At 39.1% G+C, this 27,973-nt stretch overlaps 1 protein-coding gene across 6 annotated transcripts in view; it reads left to right on the top strand.

Annotated features, from left to right (window-relative positions):
• Positions 1-27,973, top strand: part of IRAG2 (inositol 1,4,5-triphosphate receptor associated 2) — a 1,240,358-nt gene that overhangs the window by 1,005,696 nt on the left and 206,689 nt on the right. For 4 of the 6 annotated variants that reach the window (XM_044087670.1, XM_044087672.1, XM_044087669.1 and 1 more), the window contains 3 exons: positions 19,131-19,177; positions 19,267-19,337; positions 19,446-19,550. In XM_044087670.1, the coding sequence (XP_043943605.1) occupies positions 19,131-19,177; positions 19,267-19,337; positions 19,446-19,550 (223 nt within the window). The remainder of the gene's footprint in view (positions 1-19,130; positions 19,178-19,266; positions 19,338-19,445; positions 19,551-27,973) is intronic. The other 2 variants (XM_044087671.1, XM_044087673.1) reach the window with 2 other exon arrangements.

The following is a 27,973-nucleotide window of genomic DNA, read 5'->3' as shown; positions in this document are numbered from 1 at the left end:
TGGTTGTTAAATGAGAGATTGCTATCAACTTGGGTCCCCAGGTCCCTAATTACTACTTCTGTACTTAATGGATTACCACCTATGTGGTAATTTGTGGGCACTTTGTTTTTGCCAAAGGGGATGACTATACACTTTCTGGCATTTAGCTTGAGGCCATGGCTCTGGCACCAGTTGTCTGTTTCTATGAGGCCCTTTTGGAGGATGCTTGTGTCGGCTGGAGAGTCGATTATGGTGCCCAGTTTGCAGTCATCTGTGAACTTGGTCAGCCACAGTCCTTCCTTGTTGGTCTGTACCTCCGAGAAATATATACCGAACAAGAGAGGTCCCAGGACTGAGCATTGTGGGAGGCCACTTGTAACTGGTTTGGAGTCTGACATGGCTCCAGCAATTCTAAGCATGTGGATTCTGTCCTTGAGCCAGTTTCTAACCCATCTAGTGACATAGGGGTTTATATTTAAGCTGGTGAGCTTATCTATAATGCCCGAGTGGGGTATTGTATCAAAGGCTTTTGCGAGGTCCAGGTAGGCTGTGTGGACCACCTTCCCCTCATCAATGGCCTTGGTGACTGTTTCAAAGAAGTCGACCAGGTTTAAGAGGCAGGATCTGCCCTTAAAGCCGAACTGGGTAAGATCCAGTGTCTGTAGGTCCCCAATATCTTTATTTATGAGGTCCATGATGATCCTTTCCATAGCTTTGCAGACCAAGCTACTCAGGCTTATGGGGTGATAGTTTCCAGGATCCGTTGAGGCACCACCTTTGTGGAGAGGGACCACTGTTGCTGTACGCCACTCTTTAGGTACATATCCTGTAGTAAGGCCGAGATTGAACAGTAGTTTTATGTTTGGGTTTAGCTCTTCTTGGAGTTCATGTAGGACGCAGCCCGGGACACCGTCTGGTCCCATTGATGCTGTGTTTTTTTGCTTTGGAGAGGGTGACTGTTACCTGAGCATCTGAGATGTCAGGGGGGCAGCACTCTGCTGGGATAGATATTTGCCCTTTTGGTGGGGAGGGGGGGGGGAGACATTTGCACTGAGCCTGTCAGCTAGCATGTTGGCAATGTCTGTGGGTTTGGTGTATTTTTTGTCATTTTGGACTAATTCTGAGCATATCCTGGAATTCCCACCCAGGTTACTAACATAACTAAAGAAAGCTTGTGATTATCCTTAGTGTCCTGTGCAATTTTTCTCTCGAAGCTGGCCTTAGACGATTTTATGAGTGCCCGTAGTTTTTTGCTAATACTGATCAGAGATGCCTTCCCTTTTTGGGATTTTGCTCTATCATGTAGTAGCTTCCTCCTTATATTGTATAGTTTGTTTATGGCTGGGGTCCACCAGACAGGACGTCTGCCTTTGGAGGATTGGGTCTTGGTTTTATTTGGGATTGCATGATCCATGCATTCCTGAAGGTGTTCATAGAAAGCATAAAGGATTCTGCAGTCTGGGCAGTATTTTCCACAGGCCCGGGGGCTTTGAAGGATTCCACCTCAGTTTTGAGGAGTGTGAAATTTGCTTTAGAGAAGTTTTTCACTGTGGTTTTCTGGGCAGGGGGTGGGGTCGGGATGTGAATATCCAGTGAGATTAGTTTATGGTCTGATCTTACCAGTGATGGATACACTTCTGATCTGGAGCATAAAGTCCCCATGTTGGTTTTGATCAGGTCCAGTATGTTTTCCCCTCTTGTGGGAGTGGTAACAAGTTGTTCCATAGCATTTGAGTTTATAAATTCTAGGTACCTTTGGGCTAGGGTGTTGGAGCTAGAGTAATGCTCCCAGTCTATGTTTGGGTAGTTGAAGTCGCCCAATATAATGGTGTTTGGAGAGACCTTCATATTTTCCAGTGTTCTCAGGAAGGCCGAGTGGGGTTCCTGGATTTGGGAGGGTGGTCTGTAGCAGGCTATAAACTGGAAGGCAGTTTTACCCACTGTTAGTTGCACATGGATAGTCTCTGATGCTTTGTGCTGTGCCACCAACCTGGAGGTGTGGGTATCTTTGACGAATATTGTTACTCCCCCTCCTTTTGTGGTTCGGTCCAAGTTTTGGGGCTGAAAAGTATGGTATGAGGTATAACCTGATAGTGCTGGGGTGCTCTCGGGAGCCTTGAACCAGGTTTCTGTTACTGCACAGATATCTATGATGTTCTTCATTCCACATTGCTGCAGTCCTAACTATTGGGTAGTCCGCTGTCCAGTCGGCCCGAATACCAAAGTATATGGCTGACGTCGGTCAGGGCGCATTAGACTGACGTCAGTACGTCAGGGTACTAATGCGCATGACCGACTTCATATCCTCAGTCTTTTTTGCCGCATGGTCCGATGCAGAAGCAATTTTGCGAGTGCAGGTTGGCGTTCTGAAAGTTTCTGAAGTCAGAGTTTCAGACCGAATCAAAGTTGGCTAAGTACCCCGTTGGGGAATATTTTGGTTTTTTCTTGCCTCAGTATTTAACCGGATGTCAGAAAAAGTGAATAACTATATTTCTTGTGGGAAACAGATACTTCATAGGGATTACCATACTTTGTGTATACCTTGTTTAGGGCCTGAGCACGACGTTGTTGGATGCCGCTTTTGTGCTAGATTTAACAAACGCACTATTAAGAGAAGGTTAGACTGTGCCAGGTTAGTTTTTGGGAAGCGTTGTAATTATAAAATGCCGCCGGATGCTCCGACGCCGCTTCGCAAAAAGCGCAAGGACAAAGCAGCAAAGTTTAGAGTGGAAGAACCGACAGTCCCTGACGCCGGTTCTTTAGAAGGCTCAGTGGAGCCGGAGGTTCTGCCAGGTGTTTCTTTGGGGTCTCAGGGAGAGACTTTATTGTTACAGGATGTATCCTCTCAGGAAGTAGGCCAGCCTGAGGGGCTTCTCAGGTGGCTGTTCTTCCCTCTTCCTAAGGTGGTTAGAGCCTCCTCTGTTTCCAAGGCTTCTTTGAGAGGCAGACCAAGTGTAGCTTCAGTGGGGTTTCTCCTAGTGCTTCAGGGTCTTTGCCTAAGAAACATATGCTTAAAATGGCAGAGGATTTGATTACTATGATTAGAGGTTCTATGCCCTTCCTGATAAGAGGCCTAGGGTGGAACCTGAGTTTGAGAGTTTTGAGCACTGTTCGGAGGCTTCTGAGTCTTCGGCTGAAGACTTGCAGGAGTATCCTCCTTATTCTGATTCTGATGTGGATGATTCTACTCCTTCAGCTTCTCCTCCTGAGGATTTTTCATTTTCAGAGACTCTGCATTCCATGAGGGAGCATTTTAAATGGGAAGGTCAAGATTTCTCTGATTCCAGGAAGAGGCTTAGGGAATTCTTGTTTTTACCCCAGCATAGGCCTTTAGCTATACCTCCTGTTCTGAATGTGGTGGAAGATGTTTTTGCAGAGGCTTGCCTGAATCCTGATTCTTTGCCTCCTGCCCCAGTTAAACCGATAGGTACTATAGGGTGCCTGAAGCTCATAAGTATCTTTTTAAGAGTCCTAGGGCAGACCCGAAACTGTCTCTCAGGGGCCTAAAGGGGTGAAGGCCTCTGTTGTTAAAAAATCCTGTTCCTCCTGATAAAGAGGCAAGGGCTTTGGATAGATGGGGAAAGAAAGTGTATACTTCTTCCACTTTAGCCATGAGGGCGTTGAATTGTCAGTTTCACATGTTAAAATATCAGAATTACCTCCTTTCACAATTGAAATCTAAGGTGGATGCTCTGGCAGAAGGTATTGAGTGTAAAGAGTTGCAGGATTTAGTTCATGTGTCTGAACAGGTGGGTAAACATTCCTTGCAGTGTGGTTTTGATGCTGTGCAGGCCTCCTCGAGGGTGGCTGCCACTGGTTCTGTTCTTCGTAGGCATGCCTGGTTGAGAGATCAGAATTTAGCTGAGCATGTTAAAACAAGGATTTTGGATGCTCCTTTGCAGTCTGATGTGTTGTTTGGTTCGCCTGTGGAAGCAGTTTTAAAGAAAATGGAGGACAAGGCTAAGTCTATGCAAACTGTTAAGGATTTTTGCAGGTGCAGCCTCCAAGTTTAGTAGAAATTGGCCTACTAAGGGTTGGACTTATCCTGCTTATGATTCCCAGTCTAGGGGTAGGTCTAGACGTGGTAGGGGCAGAGCTCTAGGTTCTTTTAGGCCTAGGACAGGGAGTTCCCCTGCTCAGACTTCTGGTGAGGGCAGGGGTCAGTCCTTTCGTAAGCAGACCCAATGACCTGCCTTTTCAGCTGCCAGTACATTCTCGCCTGGCAGCACCTTTGGGAGGAAGGCTGTCTCTTTCAAAGAAAATTGGGATTTAATTACCCAAGACAGATGGGTTCTGGATATCATTCACCACGGTTACAGGTTTTATTTCCATACCTTGCCTCCTTTCAAAGGCATGCCAGACATTCCTCCTCTACAAAGAAAAGAGGCTCACAAGCAAATTTCTCTGTTGCTCCAAATAGGGGCCATTCAGCCAGTTCCTGTGCCAGAAATGGGCCTAGGATTTTATTCTCGCCTGTTCCTAGTACCAAAGAAGGGGAACACGTGGAGACCAATTTTGGATTTATCTATCCTCAACACTTATCTGGACATTCCCAAGTTCAAAATGTTGACGTTACAACAGCTTTTACCTCTGCTGGGCAAAGATCACTGGATGGTAACTTTAGATCTCAAGGAAGCTTACCTTCATGTGCCTATAAGACTAAGTTGCAGGAAGTATCTGCGCTTCGAGCTGGAAATTCTCATTATCAGTTCTCTGCATTGCCCTTTGGCTTATCCACTGCGCCCAGAGTATTCACAAAGGTTCTGGCTCCAGTGATAGCTTACTTCAGGCTAAAAGGAATTCAAATCTATCCTTACTTGGACGACTGCCTGATTCTAGCTCAAGAAAAGGAAGACCTTCTACAGCATTTGGATTATGTCATAGCAGTGCTAAGATGCCTAGGGTATTCTGTGAACGAAATAAAGTCCAGTCTAGTACCCTCTCAAGACATGTGCTTTCTGGGTGTGAGACTGAATACAGCAGCCCAGATGGCCTTTTTAACCCCGGACAAACAAAAGAATCTTTCCAGTTACTTCCATCAACTATCTCTTCAGTCCGGGCTGACTGCAAGGACAGTCCTTCAAGCCTTAGGGTTCATGGCATCTTGTATTCTGGTGCTTCCCAATGCCAAACTGCATATGAGGAAGCTGCAATGGTATCTCAAAATGTATGGACACAGCACTGCCAGGATTTGGACACTGTCATTCAAATAATACCTTGCATTCAAAAGGAATTTTTGTGGTGGGCTCAGGAATGTCACCTAAACAAGGGACTCTCTGTGACCCGGCCAGAGGCGAGTCAGATTCTAACGACAGATGCCTCAGACATTGCTTGGGGAGCTCATCTAAATGGAAAGTGGATACAAGACAAGTGGCCTGCCAGACTACAGCATCTACATATCAACATGAAAGAGATGTTAGCAGTCCAGTTTGCATTAATGGCTTTCAAGGAGTTACTTCTTCCAGGGCAGGTGTTGATTCTAACAGACAACACAACTGTCATGTGGTACATCAACAAACAAGGGGAACACATTCTTACCCATTGTGCAGGCAAGCAATGATTTTATGGGAGACTGCCAGCTTGCAACTAACTCTTCAGGCAAGGTTTCTGCCGAGCACAGAACTCCTTAGCAGATGTGTTAAGCAGACAAATCATGGATCCCCACGAGTGGAAACTGGATCTTCTTGTATTTCAAGATTGACAGTGTCATGGGGAACTCCACACATAGATCTGTTCGCTTCTCCACTAAACCACCAGCTGCCAAAGTTTTGCACAAAGAGGTTTCATCACACAGCTTGGAAAGTGGATGCTCTTTCTTTCAGTTGGAAAAATCTTCATGTGTATGCTTTTCCACCTCTGCCTCTTCTCCCAAAGGTGCTTCTAAAGGTCAGACAAGACAAGCCAAGGATGATTTTAATAGCTCCAGATTGGCCTCGGCAGCACTGGTACCCATTACTGAGGAGTCTGGTAAGGAAGCCTCCATGGCCTTTACCCTTGATTCCACACCTGTTGTCTCAGAGGGACGGTCACCTGCTCAATGTCAAGCTTCACTCTCTTCATCTAACAGCCTGGCATATTCTGTTTTGAAAGACAGCAGGTCTCAACTTCCTCAACAAGTTTTAAATGTGATTATGGAAGCCAGAAGACCTAGTACAAGGAAAGTGTACGCAGAAAATGGAAGAGATTTTTATTTTGGAGTGCAGCAAACAATTTGGAGATTTCTGAGCCTAATTTGAGTGTGGCTCTTCAATATCTTACTGAGTTATTGGACAAAGGTTTGTCTTTCTCTTCCATTAAGATTCATGCTGCAGCAATTTCAGCTCACTATGATTGTGACCCACCATTGTTTTCGCATCCTTTGTTCAAGCAATTTCTTAGAGGGCAAAGAATATAAGACCCCACGAGAGCTTCTACTCCTGCTTGGGATCTCAATTTTGTGTTGGAGAAACTTACTCTGCAACCTTTTGAGCCTGCGGCTACTGCTGAATTGAAATACTTGTCATGGAAGACTGCTTTTTGTTGGCCATTACTTCTGCAAGAAGGGTTTCTGAGTTGCAGGCCCTTATGGCGGTAGAGCCTTTTGATTTTCATAAGGATGGGGTATCTTTACGCACTAATCCTTCCTTTATGCCTAAGGTGGTTTCTAGTGTGGCTTTAAACCAAACTATTCATTTGCCTACTTTTTATGCAGATCCTCAAAATAAAGGGGAAAAGATTTTGCACACTTTAGATGTACACAGGCAGTTGCGTTATTATTTGAGCAGGACTAAGGATTTTAGGCAGTCTCAGCAGTTGTTTGTTTCTTTTGCTTTGGGTTCAAGAGGGCAAGCCTGTGTCAAAACAAACTATTTCTAGGTGGATTGGGTTTTGCATTGCATTTTGTTATTCCCATCATGGCAAGGAGATTCCAGTTGGGATTAGGCCTCATTCCACTAGGGCTACTGCCACTTCAACAGCATTTCTAAGGGGTGGCAACTAAGGATATTTTGGAGGCAGCTACTTGGAGTTCAGTGCATACTTTCTCTAAGCATTATCACCTTCCTCTCTACTCTAAGTCTAGGGCTGGTTTTGCCACAGCTATTTTGCAAGGCATGTTGTCAGTTCCTGCTTCCTTATGATTTGCCAGCCTCCCTTACCTCTGCTTTGGGATTCTACCCAATAGTTAGGACTGCAGCAATGTGGAATGAAGAACATAGTACAGTTTTGTACCTACCATAAATGTAGATGTTCGAGGATCCACATTGCTGCAGTCCAATTTACCCTCCCTCCTTCCCTCTGTGTTTAGGCGTGCTTGTGTAGGTGAGGTTATCTTCTGGTAATTTTGCATATATTGTACATATTTTTGGTGCAGGTATGTTTGAGTTTTTGGTTTTGGCCTTATCTTTCAGGGTCTTCTGACATCTGGGGCAAGAAAAGACTGAGGATATGAAGTCGGTCATGCGCATTAGTACCCTGACGTACTGACGTCAGTCTAATGCGCCCTGACCGACGTCAGCCATATACTTTGGTATTCGGGCCGACTGGACAGCGGACTACCCAATAGTTAGGACTGCAGCAATGTGGATCCTCGAACATCTACATTTATGGTAGGTACAAAACTGTACTTTCTCCATGCTAAGGAGAGTTTCGAGTGCGTGCATCTTGAGGTTTAGACTTCTGGCGTTGAGTAGCATTACTCTTAGTTTCTTATCCCTTGTGATACCTATGGAGGTGGGTTTGTCTTTTGAGCCTAGCCTAAAAAAGGCACTACAGGGGTAGCAAGAGCCTTTGCCAATATCCGAAAGCCCAGGGGTGACAGGTGCAAGCTGTCCCTAGCAAAGCATCGTGGCTTGTCGAGCATGTCATCCCAGGCTGACAGGCATTGGATCCCCTTTGAATGACACCAATACTTAAGCCAGTTGTTGAAATTGATCATCTTGTCTTCATATTGTGGCATCATTCTTGGTGAGGGTAAGATGCTACTCAAGGTCAGGGTCATACCAGCCTGGGCTACATGCTCAGAGAGCTCCTCTGTCTCTTTTCATGTAGTCCAGGGAGGTACATCTCAGGTCATTCACACCAGCATGGAGAATGACTGAGTCATATTTGTACTTGCCTTGGAGTGACCTGAGTGCCTGTGTTATGTGGCGGATCCTAGCGCCCGACAGGCATCTCCCTGTGACCTTCTCCTTGTTCAGTCTGGTGAGCAGGACGTCAGTGTGCCTGACGATAGAGTCACCTATTACAAGTGTATTAGGTGTGTTGTTTAGACTTAAGGGCTGTGACTGTTCGGCACACTGGCTTTGTGTGTTATGTGTTGCACGTGTTTTGTTTTGGGGTAGCAGTTGCTTGGGTGTCTGCTTTGGAGGTCTCTGCTGCTTAGGCAGATTTTTATTTAGAGCCTCCAAGTATGTTTTTATGTGTTTATGTGTTTGGTTTGCTGTCGTGGTAGGTCTATGTGAGACTGGAATTTGTAGTGAGTGTGGTTTCCTTCTCCTCCTGACTGGTTACGTCAGTACTGAGTTGAGAGAGCTTAGCCTCCAGTTTGGCTATATGGTTGCATCTCTCACATGTGTTGGAATTTGTTGGGAGGAGGAGAGGGTTGTCTGTGTACTTGAGGCAGTTGTAACATTGCCTCAAGATTCCCAGATTCACCAGCTGGACTGGAGAGGAGATTGACAACTGACCTTTGGACATGCTAGAATAGTATTGGGAATTCCTTTATAATTGAAAAAAGGGCCAATGGGGAACAAGATACTCAAGGGGAAATTTTTGTAGTGCTGACTTATATAATTGCTTTAGTGATCAAGTTCCAGGTAACTTAAATGCAATGCGTTACAGGTAACTTGAATGCAAAAATGACAAACAGTAACTTTCTTTCAAGTGAAACAAGGAAATAAGTACAGTAAGCAATGCAGATATCACTAGGGATCCACAGAAGCACTGAAAAGCCGCGTTTTAGGTGGAATTAGCTTTTCAGGGAAATAACAACCAAACAAACAACCAAACAAACAACAAGCATACAAACAAAGCTATATTCAGCAGGCCTGGATCTAGTCTATGCTACAGTAAACAAGGTGTGCCAATTACAGTAAGAAACAGTTCAAATAAGCCTTTAACCAGAAATTCCCAGCTCAGAAGGGCAGAGTCCAGCCTCTCCTCCCACAAGAGTGCAGACCACAAACCCTTTTAATGTAAAATAACTGGCCTGAAGCCCCCAAGTGCTTAAACCAGAACTAATACACTTTTAGAATAACAGACACTGAGCCCTCAATCAGCATTTCCCAACTTAGAAGGATGTAAGCTACCTGTTCTGCCACCACAGTGCAGGCCACAAACCTTCCTAATGTAAAACAACTGGTCTGAAGCCCAAGTGCTTAATCCAAAAGACTTAGAATGATAGCTACACTTTAATCAAGTTACTACCAAGCAGTAATAAATACAATTGAATACTTCAAGAATGCCTGGATTAGTGCTCAAGTTATACAAACAAAGCTAGATTCAGCAGGCCTGGATCTAGTCTATGCTACAGCAAACAAGGTGTACCAATTTCAGTAAGAAGCAGTTCAAATATGCAGGTACTGTAAGCCTTTAACCAGAAATTCCCAGCTCAGAAGGGCAGAGTCCAGCCTCTCCTCCCACAAGAGTGCAGACCACGAACCCGCTTAATGTAAAATAACTGGCCTGAAGCCCAAGTGCTTAAACCAGAATTAATACACTTTTAGAATAACAGACACTGAGCCCTCAATCAACAGTTCCCAGCTTAGAAGGATGTAAGCTACCTGTTCTGCCACTACAGTGCAGACCACAAACCTCCCTAATGTAAAACAACTGGTCTGAAGCCCAAGTGCTTAAACTAAAAGGCTTAGAATGAGTTGCACCAAGCAGTAATAAATACAATGGAGTACTTTTAAGATGACGCAAAAGCAAAATAAAGTAGGAAGAGACACAAATACAGTAAAAGCAGACACTTTTTTTTTTTTTTAGTGGAAAGAGAGAAAGGAAAGAGAGAAAGGAGTAGCAGAAACAAAGCTGATTGGCCTTCTCAAATGTTCTCCCTGTACTGGGTAGAATGAGGTAATGACACTAGACTGGGAGGAGGGTCCCAGATCAAATTTACACTAGGGGCGGCGGGCAACTGCAAAGCCACAAACTGCAGAAATGTATCTCACAGCTGAAAAGCAGCAGTGAGCCTTTAAATTAAAGTTTTAAACAGCTAAAGGATCCTCTAGAAAAAAGAGTTTAACTGCAACAAGTTATCAGAAATAAACAACCCAACAGATGCTTAATAAAAGTGGACAATTTCCAGTGAATACTTCACACACAGTGAAACTAGCTAGAAAAATACTCAGTACACAAAGTGCTATAAATAACAAAGAAATAAAGAACAAAATAAACAAAAAAACAGGATACTTAATGTTATATATTATAGCTCCGAGTTTCCTCAGTGTCCTTCCTTCGATCAGTTCATTGTGAAAATCGGTGAGCCAAAGGTTTAGGTAAAAAAAGGAAGGGGGAATTAGAGGAAAAGTGCCGTAGTTTATAACCAATAAATCACATCAGCTTGGCTTATATCCATCTTGAAAATTATAAGTGTAGTTTAATTAATCTCACCATACATTATAATAACACTACCACCATGTTATTGGTGTGGTAACTTTCCTATATATGTAAAAAATGAAGGAAGCAGTTATTGGTTTTATGCAGAAACATATATATGTAATAAAATTATAAAAAACTTCAATGTACAAAGAATTGAAGAGCAAGAAAAACAGTATCTTCTCTATTTGAATTATTACTTAAAATATTACAAAATAACACAGAATCCATTTTAAGTCACAAATTGTCACATTCGTAAATATACCATTAACTTTTTTAAGAAGACAAATCCTTTTAAGAATTAATTTTTAAGTTTCAGAAATGCTTCTTGTCTTTTTATTAAAATTATTGTGCAGTACATGTGCAAACAAATAAGGTTAAGCAAACAATAATACCCAACTTAGTGTGTGTGTTACTGTGTAAATAAACTGCATAATCTACACTACCAATGGTTGGCATACCCTACACTACATGACCTTGTAAATGCTAACTTCCCTTTACAAATAGTTCAGCCTACCAGGTGCCTCATTACCTTCAACCTTGTCCTCACAAATACATGGTCATTTAACATTTATTTATATATATATATATATATATATATATATATATATATATATATATATATATATATATATATATATATAAAAACACATTCCCTTGTTAAGTCAAACCACACATCAGTGACCTTTTCATTCATAGCTAGTAGTACTTTCCCTGCATAATTGCTCTGTATTTAGAAACTTCTCAAAAGCGAACCTTCCGTTACTTGATGACCTAAATAAATTACATTTCACTGATGGACTCTATTGCTAAAGTCAGGGCCTATGCCTCGTGTCCTACTCCCAATTAAATTAATTTTTTGAGGCAGTCTACATGTGTACCAAATAAGAGAAATTTAAAAACGTCATATGGTGGAATACCTATAGGAAGAAAATATATAACAAGGGAAGTAAATTAGTGCTTGTAAGAAGTCTCGTTTAAGAGCACACCTATGCAAACTAATAAAGTACTTAAGGGAAGCATTAGGAAATGGAAAGCCGAATATGAACTTCAAAAACGACAAATATTTAACTGTCACGGGAAGTTAGGTGCTAGTCAGCAGTAATGCTGCCCACTGTGAACAAAAGGAAATGGCTCAAATCTCAGCTGACGATCTGAGGGCAAACTTTACTCCACATCCACTGTTATCGCTATTCAGCAGACTCCATAGTCCCTGCCGTCACCTTAATTAGCATGGAACAAGTCCCCTCAACCACATCAAAAGCTAAGAGCACCTCATTCATATGGGTGCAGATAACATATCAGGTTGTCTGTCAGTACCAAATGCAAACTATCTGAACCTCCTGCTTAACCACTTTAATGTAAGCCTCTCTACTGGTTACATTCCTGAAGCCCAGAAAATAATTGTAATGATATTAATAAGGATATTAGTCCCATTAGTCTCCCTAGCCCTATATATAAAGTTATGGAACATATCTCAAGATGGTAAGCAAAAGTGGGGATGTGGTCGCCTAAAGGGTCCGGAAGAGTGCCACTATTGGAGATATAATGGGGATGGGATTCTAGAATCCAGTCTATTGTGCTTCCAGTATGGAAGTCCTTGGAGGGCCTAGTTGTTGAATTGATAAGCTATGTGAAGTTAAATAAGTTTATATTTAGTGAGTTAGTGGGAGACTGAATAGTGGCCCAGTTAATATTGACATCGCCCAGGATTATAGTTTTGTTGGTTATGTTGTTGGAAAGCCAGGAAAGCACATCTTCAAGGTGTGAGACATTGTCTCCAGGAGGAATAAAGGGTGACTATACATACAAGTTTTTGTTTGTTGATCTGGAGTAGGGCTGCAATTAGTTCTGTGATACCAAATTTGGGAATAGGTTTGGTGTACGGGGTCACTAAAAGGGATGATGAGTAAAGGAGAGCGACTCTCCTTCTTTTTTGTGTTCTATCTTTCCTAATCATACAGTAGTTAGGTGGTAATACTTCAGAGTCCTTTATATGGGGTTTTAGCCAGGTTTCTGAGATAGAGAGAATATCTCGCTGATTGTGGAGAAGCCAGGCATGGAAGTTTGGGAATTTTGTTGCAAATGCTCTGGGCATTTAGAGCTAAGAAATGGAGGGATTTGCTAGTTGTGTGGGAGTGATGGGGTAGGGAGGTTGAGTTTAGTCGGGTAGAGGGGCCAGGGTTAGGGTGAGTGTCGCCAGACAGAAGGATTGAGATGAGATGATGAAAGAGATGCATATATTGCTTGGTATGAGGTTTGTAGGTTGTAAACCTTATGAGAATGTGGCTGGAGGAAATTATGGTAGTTATTTTAGGGTTGGGGAAGAGCATGTTACTGTTGAAGGGATAAAGATTGGGAGATATGTGGATTGAGGAATGTGTATACGTTATAAAGGAAGGAATGGTTGCATGGAATGAGGGGGTGATTTGCATTTAATGGTGTGGCTTAGGTAGAATAAGGTGATAAGAAGCAGTGTGTGAGTTAGAAATGAAGGGCATTTAGTAAGCATGGTGTTTAAATATGAGTTTTGGGTTAAATCTATATTTGTTTGTTATGGAATAAAGGGTATAGAAATTACTAAGTAGATACTAGGGTAGACTGTTAAGTATTAGAATGAAAGGGGTGGAGATAATTTGGGGGTGGAGTGGAGGGTGTGGTAGATTGTGGGTGGGGTGGATTGGGTGTTAGTGGTTGTGGGTGTGGTTTAGTATGTTCAAGAGCAGAGGTGCTGGGGAGCAGGTGAGATTTGGGGCAGACCTTCATTTTGAATGTTTTAAAGCCAGTCGGAATTGAGCTGGAAGAAGCTTTGCCGCTGGCAACAAATCAGCTGCAGCAAATGACCCATCGAAGTAGCAGCTTATGTGAGCTGGGAATGGATTAAAAGCAGCTTTAAAGGTCCGAGCCACACAGAAAGCAGCTTTACCGGTCCTAGTGGGAAGCCTTTAAGGTAACATGCCAGCAGGGATGGGGAACAAACTTTATGTGAACTGCAGTGTGTGTGTTTGTTTGCGTGTGTGTTTATTTGCGTGTGTGTGTGTGTGTGTAATATATTACAGTGATATATAGATACCATCCGTATTTTGGCAGTTAACGGTAAGAGTAGGGTTGGAGGACACTAATAAAAATGCTAATGTCTTGAGATTTTATGACAAAATATTTCTCACGAAATATTTATAATTTGAATCAGAAAGTTATATGAAACAGCATAACTTAGGCTGGTGGTGGCAATTATTTTGGAGGGACCTTCTGTCCTATGCATATTTATGGTGGTAAAATGTCATTAGTAATGTTTATATGATGCTTTCACAGTTTAGGTGAAGAGTTCGAGCTAAAGATTGAGCTATCTGTAAAGGTGCAGCATGTTGTTGTAAGCATGTTTAAAACAACGGTGTATTCCAAAGAGGTGCAAAGTTGTAGCTAATGTAGCATTGTGTATTAGCAGTGTATCATGTTTTATCTGATTTTAGCATTGACTACTATGTGTTAAGTACTTTGTTATGGCTTGTTCAGAAGTGATTTGAATGTGTAATGTTAAAATGGTCAGTTTTGGCTACTGCTGCAATACATAAGTTACTTACACCCGCACAATCTGGATCTTAACTTCTCAACAATAATGCGTTTGTATGTTTTGCAGACTAGTGTGGATTAGTGTTTACAAGATAATTTTGAAATACATAAACTTTTGTATACAGGCAAAGTGTATGACAATCCAGGATTTAGATACCATAGTATATAGTGAAAGTGGGGCTAGCTTAAAGGTTAAATATTTACTATATATATATATATATATATATATATATATATATATATATATATATATATACAAGGTACAGGTTTTGATTCTGAACTCTGGTTATTAACTAGGCTTGTAATAGTCTGCGGACTGATAGCCTGGCTTGGACAGAAATCAGAAAATAAAATAATTCATCCTCTTCTTATACATATGTTGACCATCAGATGGATGGAGACCAGCACTACAAAATCTGTTTTCTTTTTGAAGCAGAAACTTCCAAGTAAATGAGCTGCTGTGTGGAATGTGTTGCCCCTGATGAAATTAATCACATACAGTAGCATAGCACTTACTCTGCCAAAAGACAAAATAATTGTACTTTAAAATGCTTAGTGTTGGAAACACTGACAGAATGGGCAAAGATAATAAATCAGTACTCTTAGAGTAATCGTTATGTCTTTCTGACTTAATTCTGCAAAAAGAGGGCAAATTAGAAATAGGATACAACAGAACATTTTTTTTTTCTGTTTTGTTTGGCATTTTTCTGGTCTTCAGTATGTGTTTTAGTGCAACCAAGAACAGCTTGGTTACATCAGTGCCTGGATAGCCTTTCGATTTCCATTAAGCCACAAGAAAGATGACAAGTATGGAGTGGGTAGTGAGGTGTACAAGGGCTGTGAAGCTTATGTAGCATGACATTGTATGGGCTTTCCAGGAATCCTTTCATTGCAGATTAACTCAGCGCATTTTCCATCCTGTTACCTTAGTCTGGCTTACATTACTGCTGTATGCACCACATGATCAGATGTAGAGGTATGTTCTCATGCAGACAAACAGCACAGTCTGACACTTGTTTGCCCCTACTGCCTCTGCCCCTAGCTACCATATCCAGTAAGTCAAATATATGTGCTTCCACACTCCATTATTTCATGGGAATGGCAGTGGCTAATTGACAGCTTAGTCTTTTGAATATTAGCTGGTACTAATAGCAGAAGGTCACTTTTTGGACAGACTGATTTTGTGCCAGAAGACCGGCACCAAACCTGATAAATTCTGTGATACAGGTTCTAATACAGTCTTAAGAAAAAGTTAAAAATTCTTGGATAAAAAAAATTAGAGAAGTTTTCCCTGCTTGACGAAGACAACTGTCTTATATCTAGCTAAACATGTTATATACTGCGAATTTGCTAGTCAGTCTGAACAAATATAGCTGTAAGTCTTGTTCAAGAGGAGACACATTAGTCCTTTACACCAGGTACAACAACTTGCATGAAGTTCAGTTGTGTATTTGTGCATTAATTCTTGCTTTACCTGCTTAATTTCTTTCATAGTACTTAGTGACTCTATATTTTTATGTATATATATTTTGTATGTAGAAGTAGACTGTTATGGAAATGTTCTGACTAGGGCAATTTTGTCATTATTGGTGCATGCGTTTTGTTTCATTGCCTGCTGGAAAACTGTTCAAACAAACTTAAAATGCAATTGTGTGTGGAAGTAGACTGTTATGGAAATGTTCTGACTGTTTGTCATTATTGGTGCATGCATTTTGCTTCATTGTCTACTGGAAAAAATGTTCAAACAAATTTAAAATGCAATTGTGTGTGGAAGTAGATTTTTATGATGGAAATGTACTGAATAGAGCAGTTTTGTCATTACTGGTTCATGCATTTTTGTTTCCTTGTCTACTGGAAAAATGTTTAAACAATAAGTGTGCTGTACTATACAAGGAATATATTAAGTCAGGAAGGTGTATCTAACAACGCATGTATGTTTCTTGCTTTGTGTGCAAGCCAGGGGCCACTGCTCTGATTTGAAAATAGCCCAAAGGCAGTCTTTAGCCACCACTGGCCAGATGCATTTTCTTTGGATGTGGTGTGGGTTTCAATGAATGTGATGTGAGTTTCAAGGGCAGAGAAGTTTTAATGCCAAGTCGATTTTCATTGTGAGACCGTATTGTTTTGTTTAGCTATTGGTGTTTGTGCATTGTGCTATAGAATGTAAAAAAAGATAAAATCCAAATCGTTGTAGAAGTAAAGCAGTATGCAGTATGCATACATTAGTGTTTATGGTGAATGGGGTGAAATAGCCAGGTAATGGGACATTGGAATGGTTGCAGAGGGACTCTGCTGTTATATTTTGGTTTTGTTCTTCAGTTTGCGTCTGAAAGTTGGCATCCCATAATTCCGTTGGAGTGGGTGTGGTTATGTAATCATGTATGCAAATTTTATGTTAATCAGCGTACAGATTTGTACCTATTTTTCATGGGCCTTGTCCAGATTTTTGATGATTCCAGGTTGAGAGGTATGATTTGGGGGCAGGATAGGGGAGCAGAGTGAACCCGTAGGGCGAACAGAGCAGGAAGAACCAAGGAAAAGGAATAGCCAGCAAGAAACAATCAGTGGGCTGAGGAGCAAACTCCGTTATGGAGACCATGGGTAAGGCATAAGGGGACTATGTAACTAACGAGGAGAACTGAGGAATTTCAGGGAATTAGGACCTGAAGATAGGCAGTTAGAAATTAAAGCAGGGTAAACTATGGAAAAGGTAAGAACTTTAAAGCAGTAATGTTTAATAGGGGTAGATAGTGGAGAAATCCTTGCACCTAGTGGCCAAACTGCAAGAGATTATGGGGATGGGCTGAGAAAGTAGAAAGGGGTTGGGGAGGGAGAAGACTGAGGCCAAGGTAGACTGCAACAAGCGTACACTTAAATTATACAACAGTAAGTTAGACTATGTCCGGTTAAAACTTAGTTCTTTGGGGGAGGCTGAACAGTTAAAGAAAATGCACTGTAGGATCCCTTTCGGCAGTTCTTTCAGGGAGAGTCAGGGTATTTTGGAAAGCAATGGATGATGCCTGGGGGGGAGGACAGATGCAGCAGATGTGAGCTGTAAAGGAACGGAACAATGGAAGAAAAAAATTAGCACTCAGAATAATTAATTTACTGTTTAAGGGGGGAGAATGTCTGGGTTAGCTGGTACAATGCGAGTGATGGTGAGTTGCCTAGGAATGGGTTTCCAGTGTGGGTTATGAGTATAGATGGCATGAAAAAAAGGGGAGACTCTTAAGGGAAGGATGGAGACAGCAAATCAGTTAAATACTGTAGAACACAGCACAATAAGACTTAAACTCTGAATACAGATAATACTCACAGTTCAGTAAGCTACAGAAGGGTTAAATTAGCATCATGATGTTACAAACGTATGTCGGAGAACATCTAAAATTGCAGTAGAATATTGCACATGCAACAGATATAAAACTAGAATTTGGATCTTTAGAAAAGGGTAGAAGCAATTTACATAGAAAAAAATGAGAATTGTGGGAATAATATATGCAGGGGAGAAACGAGGTTTAAAAGGCAGGATTTGAATGTGCTATGTAATGTTTGACATTGACTGGATAGATTATAAGTGATGTATAATGTATGCAACAAATTATGTCAATATGATTTATCTTCATTTATATAAATATATGATTGCTCATGTCATACATGATAATTTAATAAAGCTGTTTATTTTTTAAGTAGCATTTGCATTAGGTAGTAATATGTAGCACTGGTTACACATTTTAGTGCAGTTACTGATATGTATATGCATATACTAATAGCGGTTCTGAGGTATTTAAATTACACTGCAATGTCACGTACTTTGTGTTGGTATCTTGAACTTAACCAGGAAAGGAAGCGTTATAATAAAAGGAAACTTTATTCAGTGAAACTGTAATTAGCTAATTTGCTAACTTAGTTCCACTCACCATCTTTTCTTGTACACTGCTTCCTCTTTTCTCAGTTTTGTCATTTGAGAACAAGCCACAACCTCATGGTGCAGTTTATATTTAATAGTTTCTCAGTGAAGCAATAGTTTGTCAAGGTTAGACTTCTTCCAGCATTCAGTCATGCACCCTGTCAGGATACATAAATATACACATTTTTTTTGTGTATTTTAGTGATCCCCACAATTAAAAAAAAAAAAAAAAAGCTTAATGCATTTCCAGAACTGTTTGTAGTATTCCAAACATATACAAGAAGTAACATGTGTTTTCAGTTCTTTGATTTCAGCTAAGGAACCCTACAACTTGTCAATCTTGTGTGCATATCTTCTGCAAAGGAAGATGGGATTCATTTTTTGGCAGTCATTCTAGTGTTCTCCTCTAGTCCTGTCACTTGTCAGTAGATGTTTTCTCATATAATACTATTGAGTAGGGATTATCTTTTTTGCCCACTAGTTGTGCACTTTGCATGATCTAGTATTAAGACCCTGTTGTCATATTTTAAAAATGTCATTAGTTTAAGATGTATTCTACTAGATTCCTATCCTTTCATCAGGCGATAAGCACTGCACATCTTTGAAAGCTGTATTGTTATATTTTGGCTTACACCATTCAGGAAGAGCCTTTGTGAATGTTTGTCACTATCCCAAAAATGTAGCTTTTTTGTGAATATTCATTGATATCCCAAAATTTAGCTTTTAAAAGTCAATAACTTTCATTTATTTAGATGCAAAATACTAATGTCATGAAAATAGATCTGACTGAAAACATTTATAAGGCAACTGTACTTTTTAGGCCAGAAACAAAGGTATGCAGACATATATTATGAATAAATTTGCAGCGGATTATTGTAATACTTAAAGTGAATACATCTTTTGTAATATGTTGCAATTTGCTTATGGAAAATTATTGAAATAAAGTCAAATCAGCAGTATTTCGATATAAATGGCAAATTAGTATGCACAAGTTTTATACAAACAAGTACTTGTTGTTGTTGTGTCTTTCGGCTTTTCCCGGTTATGTAAATACTTTAATTTGCTATACTGTGTTGTGTTTTTTTCTTATTTTTAGGAAGCTGCTTTTGAAAAGGGGTCAACTATCAGTAAAGAAAAGTCCAGGTTTGGAATGATTTTCTGCAAGTTACTGAAGTTTTCCAAGTTAAGTTAATTTATGTCATTAAACATGCCATGATCTGATCTCTTTCTAGTAAGAATGATGCTTCCATTCAAGTACATGATGCTGCACCTTCAGTCTCTGCAAATTTAACAACTTCAGATGGTAAGAAGCTTTGATCAAATGGTCGTGATATGTTCTTAAGTTTATTTGATTTGCAATGTGTGCTATTCCAAACATATACACTGAATGCCCTCTGTTTAATTTAACCAGTTTCTCTCTCACAATGTCCAGGGACTAAATTAACAGAAAGAAACTTGGCTGCTGAAAAAACCCTTAAGGAAAATGAACATAAGGTCCAGAAAGATGTTTCTTCGGGTAAGATCACAGATTCACTCTGAGATTAAATTTCAAAATTACATAAAATTTAAGGTAGCAAAATACTACAGCAGTGCAAAAAGATATGCCTTTGTTATTGATATGTATTTTATTCAATTGTTTGGTGAAACAGTAAATGGACTTTCTTCAGTCATGGGCCTATTTCTATAGTAGGGCTAATGCTTGTCATGACGACAGCATATATTAGCTAGGTAGGGAAGATGTGGTATTAGGCATCCAAAATGGCTGCATTCTTCACTTGGATCAGGGTGTATCCCAGCCGTGTGTGGCACAGTGTTTCGGCAGCATGTGAGGAATAGTATGGACTGGGCACTTTGAATGGCTGATTGGTAATATAATAATACATAGTGCTCCCAAGCAGTCTCTATAATAATACATAGTCCTCAAAAGCAGTCTCTATAATAATACATAGTGCTCCCGAGCAGTCTCTCTCTGCCTGAAATTTAATAACAGGGGTCAGATAACAGGAATAAACCTTAAGCCATCACACTTTTCACAAAGCTAATGCCAGTTCATTTTCATAAATAGGTTTCCAGTATTATATTACAGCAGATACTCGGAGGAATAGCAGAAGACACCTACTATGTAGGTGAACACCTATTCATGTTTTAATTTCTTCAAGATGTTGCTTTCTAAAACCATCATGGGAATGGGACCCCCCATTCCTAAGTCAAAGTATGATTAAAGTCTGCCCTTTTGTTTTAAAAACACATGAAACTGTTTACATTGATATGTATTCATTGGTTAGATCATAATTTTTGTTGTGATTTAAAGAAAACTCCTCAAGAAACGAAACGTTTAGCTTTCGTCTGATACAACAGGTCCAAACACAATTCCACATGGTTAAGACAATGATAACAAGCATTACTACCAGAATTAGGTGTATAATCCAGTCTAACAACTTTTTTTCCTTTTGCAGACCATCTTTTAAAAATGTCCCACCAATTATGGGTTTTGTCTGCTTCAGTTTTTTTCAGCTAACTTAATTAATATAGCAATAACCCACGCCTGGGTGTGGGTAATGCTGGATTTACCCACGGTTGGTGTGGTTTGGTCACGAGGGTGAAGCCCGAGTGGCCAAACAAAGCCAACTGTGGGTAAATCCAGCATTACCCACATGCAGAAGTGGGTTATTGTTATTATACAATGACATTATTTCAGAAAAAAAAAGTTACTTAAATAATGGCATTGTATAATGCCTCCTTGCTGCCGTTCTGCAGCTGTCTGGAGACCGTTTTGAAAAAAGCAACAGAGAAAGCAAGATCTCCATTGCTTTTTACAAACTGTCTCACTATGTTAAAGGAGTTTAACATAGCGAGACAGCTTTAAAAAAAGCAACGGAGAATTTCTGTTGCTTTTAAAGCTGTCTCGCTATGTTAAACTCGTTTAATATGGCGAGACAGTGTGAAGCAATGGAGATCTTGCGTTCTCCGTTGTTGTAAAAGAGTTATAGTAATGGAAAAAGTCCGGGTGACCGGACCTTTTTCCATTACTATAACTCTGATTTACAACGTGCACTCTGATCAATCGGCATGCACATTTTTGAATATTAATGGGGGGTTGTATAATATGTTTTTTACAATCACAAAACTTATTTTATGACTTAGAATTGTGCTGTTAACTTTGTACAGCTGTTGACTTTATGTAACAATTTAATGAAAATCCTACATTAATCATTGACAATGTTTGTGGATTCCAGTGTAAAGGCATTGACACCTTACTTTCTAGAATGAACACACATGTTTTGTTTTGCCATGTCAAGTGGGTTATATTATTAAAACAGCCTACAAAATGACGCTGTTTAGTAAATGTTAAATGTTGATTTGTTATAGTGCATACAAACTGTGGGGCTATTTTAGTAAACATTTCAAAACTGGAAGGTAAAATTGTACATTTACACAAATTTGCAGAATGTTGTAAAAAGCATGTTTCCTACACTGGTGAGTTCTGACCACACACCAGTTCATTAGCTGTATGAGCACAATGTTCAATTTTGTGAGTTTTATTTTGTAAATCATAATAATTTCTCTCTAACTGGGGTAATCAGTACTGGTACTGATAGAATGGTGGTCCAAAAACCAGCGGTAAAACTACAAATTGACATATTCCCTTTGAACTTGTTACATTATAATGTGTTGTTTTTCCTTCACAGTGTGTTTGTGCAGACTGTTTCCTGCCAATGCATTTCAAGCCAGTTGTACTTGGAATCCATTTTTTAAACATGGTTCTCCACACACATTCATTATTGGACATTAACTTAATCTGCACTGAATTCTTCTACACTTGTACATACAAAGACTGCAAAGTACATTAGTCCAGTCTATGAATTTAAAAACATTAACGTCAAACCCTAACCTGCTAATCAGAGTCGTTAAAATGTTGCAAAAAGTCTTTTTGAAAATCTATATGTCTCTAATGTGATACCCATGTAGTAGGTAACCATTGTGCCTGTAAATATACAATTTGTGAAATATCCTGGCCTGTCAATTTTAATCTGGTTGCCAATATTTTTCTGTATCAATCAAATTCAGTGCACCTAAACCTGTTTCCATCCTCCCTAAAAGAGTATCATACCATGCTCTTCATCTCCTACAGCCAGTAGTGTCAGGATGGAATGAAATATTAAAATGTATTACTATTTTTTGGTGTATTTGCCCCACTACTGTACATATTGATGGTACCCTGATTTCTTGATCAGACTGCTGTGAGATTATTAAAAGTTTTCATAATAAAAAGCCACGGGTGTTGTCTTTCAATAATCACTGAATCATTGATACAGACCAATATATTTCTTTCCTGTATCTCTATTTTAGACCCTTTTGAAGTACTGTTTATACAGTCAGTATAACACTGAAGGAGTATCCCTTCTCCTTGCAGTATGCAGCATTTCATAGCATTATTGTTTTGTAAGGATACATTTGCTTTACATTCTAAAAGTTGAACATATGCCTGCCCTGTGGCAGACTTTGACTAACATTTTAGTTAAAGGAAAGGGTTTCAATGTGACATTGCTGCCCTCCTGGACAAGAAAAAATACCTTGAGTTTAATTTATTGTATCATGTACCCACTAGAATCTTATCTCAGTAATATTACTTCTGTATGCCTTTTTTGCCAGGGTCTCTGCCTTTGTTGGTGTTATACAATTGCAAAAAAATGTAAAAAAAAAAAAAAACACAAAATATATATTAATTTAACTAATGCATGCTTAAATGTGGATGTATTTACATTATTTACATTTGCTGTTGTCTGCCTTTTACTCTCTTTTATTCCAAAGAGGTGCACTTTAGGCAGCTTATTTTTGTTTTCTGAAAAGAAAATACATGCATGTCACTTTTGTGACTTCATTTCTTCACTGCTTTTAACTATTCTCATTTAATTTCTATGCACTAGAACTGTTCTTTTTTTTTAACTTTTTGATAAATTATCTGAAATGCTAGTTTAAAATGTTTCTGAGTAAGGCATTTGTTTTTATTATTTTACTGTGGCATGCTTTATAGCAATCTTGACTGTTTGTACAAATCTGTTGATTTTTTTCTGCTCTATGATCCTCACTGGCTTTGTCTTTTGCAGTTGTTCTTTAAGCTCGGCTATTAAAGTAGTGTGCTGTAAATTAGACTCTGTCAGTTCAGCTAATTCATCTTTATCCTGTAACTGTTGCTTAAGATCTGGAATTTCTTTCTGTAACTCTTTACAGGCTGATATTCACTAACCAGATTTTCTTCAGCTTGTAACTGCTGCTGAAGAGTTTGAATTCTTTCCTGTAATTCTTCACAGCCTTTCTGATGCTTTTCAGTAGTCTGCTCTATGCACTTTTGGAGAGATATCTGTATATCTTTTCTAAGCTTCCTGAACTTATTTTGTCTGCCTTTTAAGAGTTTATTGAACTCCGCTGTCAATTTGTCATAAAACTCATTCCTGTCCTCATCTGTTTTTTGCTGTATAGTGACTTCATTCCACTTTTGCACATAATTTTTAAAGGGTATAACAAGATTTACAGGAGATTCTGCTAGTAATTGATTTGACTGCTGTTCTAACTCTGAAATTAATTTAGCAACAGGACATAGCTATTTAACATCTGGATATAATGTAAGTGTATCACCTTATCTGGTTCAGTACCATCAAAAGATTTTTCTGTACAGTTTAACTTTTCAATAATGGTCTGAACTGTAATTTTATGATATTGTACACAGAAAGCAGTTTCATATGACTTGCACAATAAACATTTACTGTCCTATCACACATTATTTTGTTTGAGGTACCAGTCCAATGTAATCCATTTGCATAATGCCTATCAACTTTCCCTAATAAGGTTTGACATTTGCCAGTATGCTGTGCATACCAGCATTGCATTCTGCCCCAGATTTTATCTGGACATTCTGTTACATTGAGTAAAACTCTTTACATGTTTTACTATGATCTCTAATGGCATCCATACTGTATGTGGCACATCAGTCTTACCACACAACAGATAGACAGGTGATCAAGCTGTTATCTTGCAGATGGCTGGAAATTCCCCCATAGTCACTTGAAAAGCTGGTGAAACAAAACTGGCAGTTGCAGATTTGAAACTTTGGAATTGACCAACCTGGAGAATTTGTTGCACTGCGACCATACTGCAGGGCAGTCTCACTCAGGATTCATGATGTCTGAAGACTGTACTGCTGCAAGCTGTATAAGACCAGAGTGCTTTGTTCAGGACACCCTCATAGATTTTTATTTACTGCTCCTTTACTGGAGTGACCCTATACAAGACACCACTCCCCCTGTGTTGGGATACAAGGTAGGCTCGCTATTGATAAATTAAAAAAAAATATATATATATATATATATATATACTTTTCAGTACTGTACTTTACTGAAGTTAACTTGAGCACAGTTACTAATAAAACAACTTATCTATATAAGAGACAACATGTACTACACATCAGAACTTAGTTTTTACAGTACAAAGTTTGCTTCTCGATACAGATGAATAATTCTCCATTTACCTCAGAAATAGCATTCCTACAAAATACGCAGCTACCAACATTTAGTTTTACAGTCTTTTTATGTAGTTTTTAAACTTTCAAAATCAGTACTTTAGTATTTACTTGATGTCATACAGTTTGCTGATGAGCTGCATTTTGTTGTGTTTCCAAGGTACTTTGTGACATCCTTTAAGGTTTAGGGATTAGCTTCCGTCTCTGGTCCTCCTTGCCCCTGTACTAGTCCAGAATTAGGGAATCATCCTTATCTGCAGTTCTCCTTGCAGCTGTACTAGTCACGAAACAATTACTACACAGTATGGATGCAAAACATATACAGTAATTATTTTTTTCCTACTTGTTTTACTTATTTTCAGTTAACGTTTTAACACTTTAATATATTCTAACATTTAGTCTTCTAAAATATTCCTAAGTTTTATTTGCAGCTGTTCATGTTTTATTGTTGATCTTTTATCAATTCCCAAATATTTATATACTCCCTCTTGCTTGGGTTCTTTTATATAACATTCCTGTCCCAGATTGATATTTTCTTGATACTGCAGCTTTCCCACTTTTGCACAATTATCAAGACCAAATGACATTTTTATATTATCTGAGAATGTTTTGACCACTTGCAGTTGTGCTTTCAGTTCCTCATCTGATGAACTATACAGTTTTAAATCATCCACAAAAAGAAGATGGAAGTCTTTACACTTTGTTGTTTTCTGGGAGCCAAATTATAGCCATGACCTAATCTATTAAGTAGACAGCTTAATGGTTTATGGACAAGACAAAAAAGCATCAGTGATGGAGTCACCCTGGAATATCCCCCTTTGAATTTTTATCCCTGGGATAATAATTTGTCCATTATCATGGCTTAGCTGCAAAGTGGTTTGCCACTGTTTTATGGTCACTGTAATATAATCGATCAGTGTAGGGTGTATTTTATACATTTGTAAGCACGCTTTTATCCGTGAATGTGGGGTCCTGGCAAATGTTTTTTTTTTGTAGTCTATCCATGCTATACTTGGTTCCTTCTCCTTTTTTACAGTTATCCATTATGACTTCAACGACTATTGATCATTTGTTCTATATGACTTTATTTTTTGTTACCCCTTTGTTATATTACCATGATTGAGTTTTCTTCTAAATGACTATAAACTCTGTTGGCATTAATTCCAGTGTATAGTTTATACATCGTTGGAAGGCAAGTTATTGGACTATAGTTTTTAGAATACTTTGCAGGCTCACACTTAAGGAGTATTGCTTTTCCTGTTAACCAGGTTGGCATCTGTTTGTGGTGTGTATATAAATAGTTATTGCACATGGCTAAATCTTCATGTCAAGATAAAAAAAAATACCGCAAAAAAAATCCAAGAAACCCAGGCAGAAGGCAATAATGTGAAGTATATTACTGGAAGGCAGGAAAATAGTCCATACAAATAAAAATAACCAAAAAATTTATTGAGGGTAAGCACTTTCACAGTGAGATGCACTGCTTCATCAGACAACAATAATTACACAGACAGATACCTATATACAAAAGACTCATTAACCATCAATCATGAACAGTGAAATTCCCTCCTAAAAGCCAACCAATTAAAACAATTAATACTTTAAAGTGACAAGAGTATTTTTTTAAAATACAAGATTATTTAAGCCTTCTAGATTTCAATACTGGCTTAAGGGGAACACTGTCATTTAAGCCAAGGTCCCTGTGTGCACCCAGCCTTAAAGTCCATTTTAGTTCATAACTCTCGGTCTTGTTTACAATATACCCCATCCTCAAATTTTTATCCATAACATGCAAGACTTGAAATAGAAAAGTATGTTATACACCTGATTGGATAGTATGCTTGGCTAGAGCACTATACTCCAGACCTTTTCTAGTACAGTATAGGTGATCCCTAATTCTTTCCTTTAATCATCGGTTTGTCTTCCCAACATAGAACCTGACACAAATGACACATTCACCAAGTTTATGGTGTTGCAATCCGCTTTACAGTGCATTTGCCACAAACGGCCAGTCCCTCGGTGCTTGAAGAATCTAGATTCATTCACATAGTCACAATATGCACAAGCACCACATTTACAGGTACCAGTCCAATCCCTTGTACCATCTGTCAATACTTTGGGATAGCACAAGTGCTGCTTCAGGTTTTTCTTGTTCTTGTAGAAAAACCTAGGCTGGGATCCCACAAGGTCTGAGACATTGTTATCCACCAACAAGATGTGCCAATACTTGCAAAATATGTCCTTTACCAAATGGACATCTTGTGTACAAGATAAAACTACTGGAATGCCAGAAGGATTTGACCGGTCATCTATCGGTCGCAATACGTTATCAGAAAAGTAGGGCTTGGCACAACCTTATCTCTCACTAAGGACTTTCTTTTGGACCATAATAATTTCCTTTAGGCTATATCCCCTGGTTGCAAAAGCTTGACTCAAATAATTTAACTCCATAGAGAAATCATTCTCATCACAAGACAGGCGTGATACTCTCATAGCTTGTCCAGTCACTACATTGGGGAAAATATGAGGGGGATGCATACGCTCCCTATGAAGAAAGGCCAGGCAATAACAGTCCTTCCTATGGACTTTGGTACACATGTGCTCTTCATGTTTAAAAACAGTTACATCCAAGTAATTAATTGATTTTGTGGACTTGTACATAGTAAATTTTAAAAAACTACTACTGCTGTTAAGATCTATAAAAAAATTCCAATAATTCAAACTCATTACCAGGTCAACCAACAAAAACATCATCAACAAAACATCTATAAAAAATTATAGTAGAACCTTGCCTTCCTAAGATGTGTTGTTGTTCCCACTCGACCATAACTAAGTTTGCATAAGAGTTGGCACAAATGGTGTCCATTGCCCCTCCCAATACTTGCTAGTAGCAAACATCATGAAACATGAATATATTATCTAGTACCAACTCAAGTAGCATACACAAAAAATCAACATGTTCTGATGATAACTTATGAGATTTAAGAAGAACATTTCTAACCATATTAATGCCCTCATGATTTGGGATACAAGTAAAAAATATAACATCCAACGTTACTAATATATCAATACCCTCTTTCGTTGTATCCATGGTAGTACAATATAAATCACACAAAAATTGTTCCATGTCTTTAAGGACAGTAGAAACTTCCCCTAATAATTTAAGTTGTGAATCAAGAAATATGGAAATAGGCTCAGTAAGCCATCCACCACCAGCTACAATTGGTCTAAAAGAAGGATTCATGGGATCCTTATGTATCTTGGTTAGGCCATGCAGTTGAGGTATCAAAGGTGCATCTACATTAAAGTAGTCAAACATTTCTTTTGTCATAAGCCCCATACACAAACATTCATTCAGTGCATTCAGAATGCTAGTGTGCATATTTGAAATAATACTCACATCTACAACTTGATAAGTAGTG

Source organism: Protopterus annectens, chromosome 11.part0 (assembly GCF_019279795.1).
Source record: "Protopterus annectens isolate FY-2018-M chromosome 11.part0, PAN1.0, whole genome shotgun sequence".
NCBI lineage: Eukaryota > Metazoa > Chordata > Ceratodontiformes > Protopteridae > Protopterus > Protopterus annectens.
The sequence above is the reverse complement of the archived record's forward strand: the minus strand, read 5'-3'. Positions and strand labels throughout refer to the sequence as shown.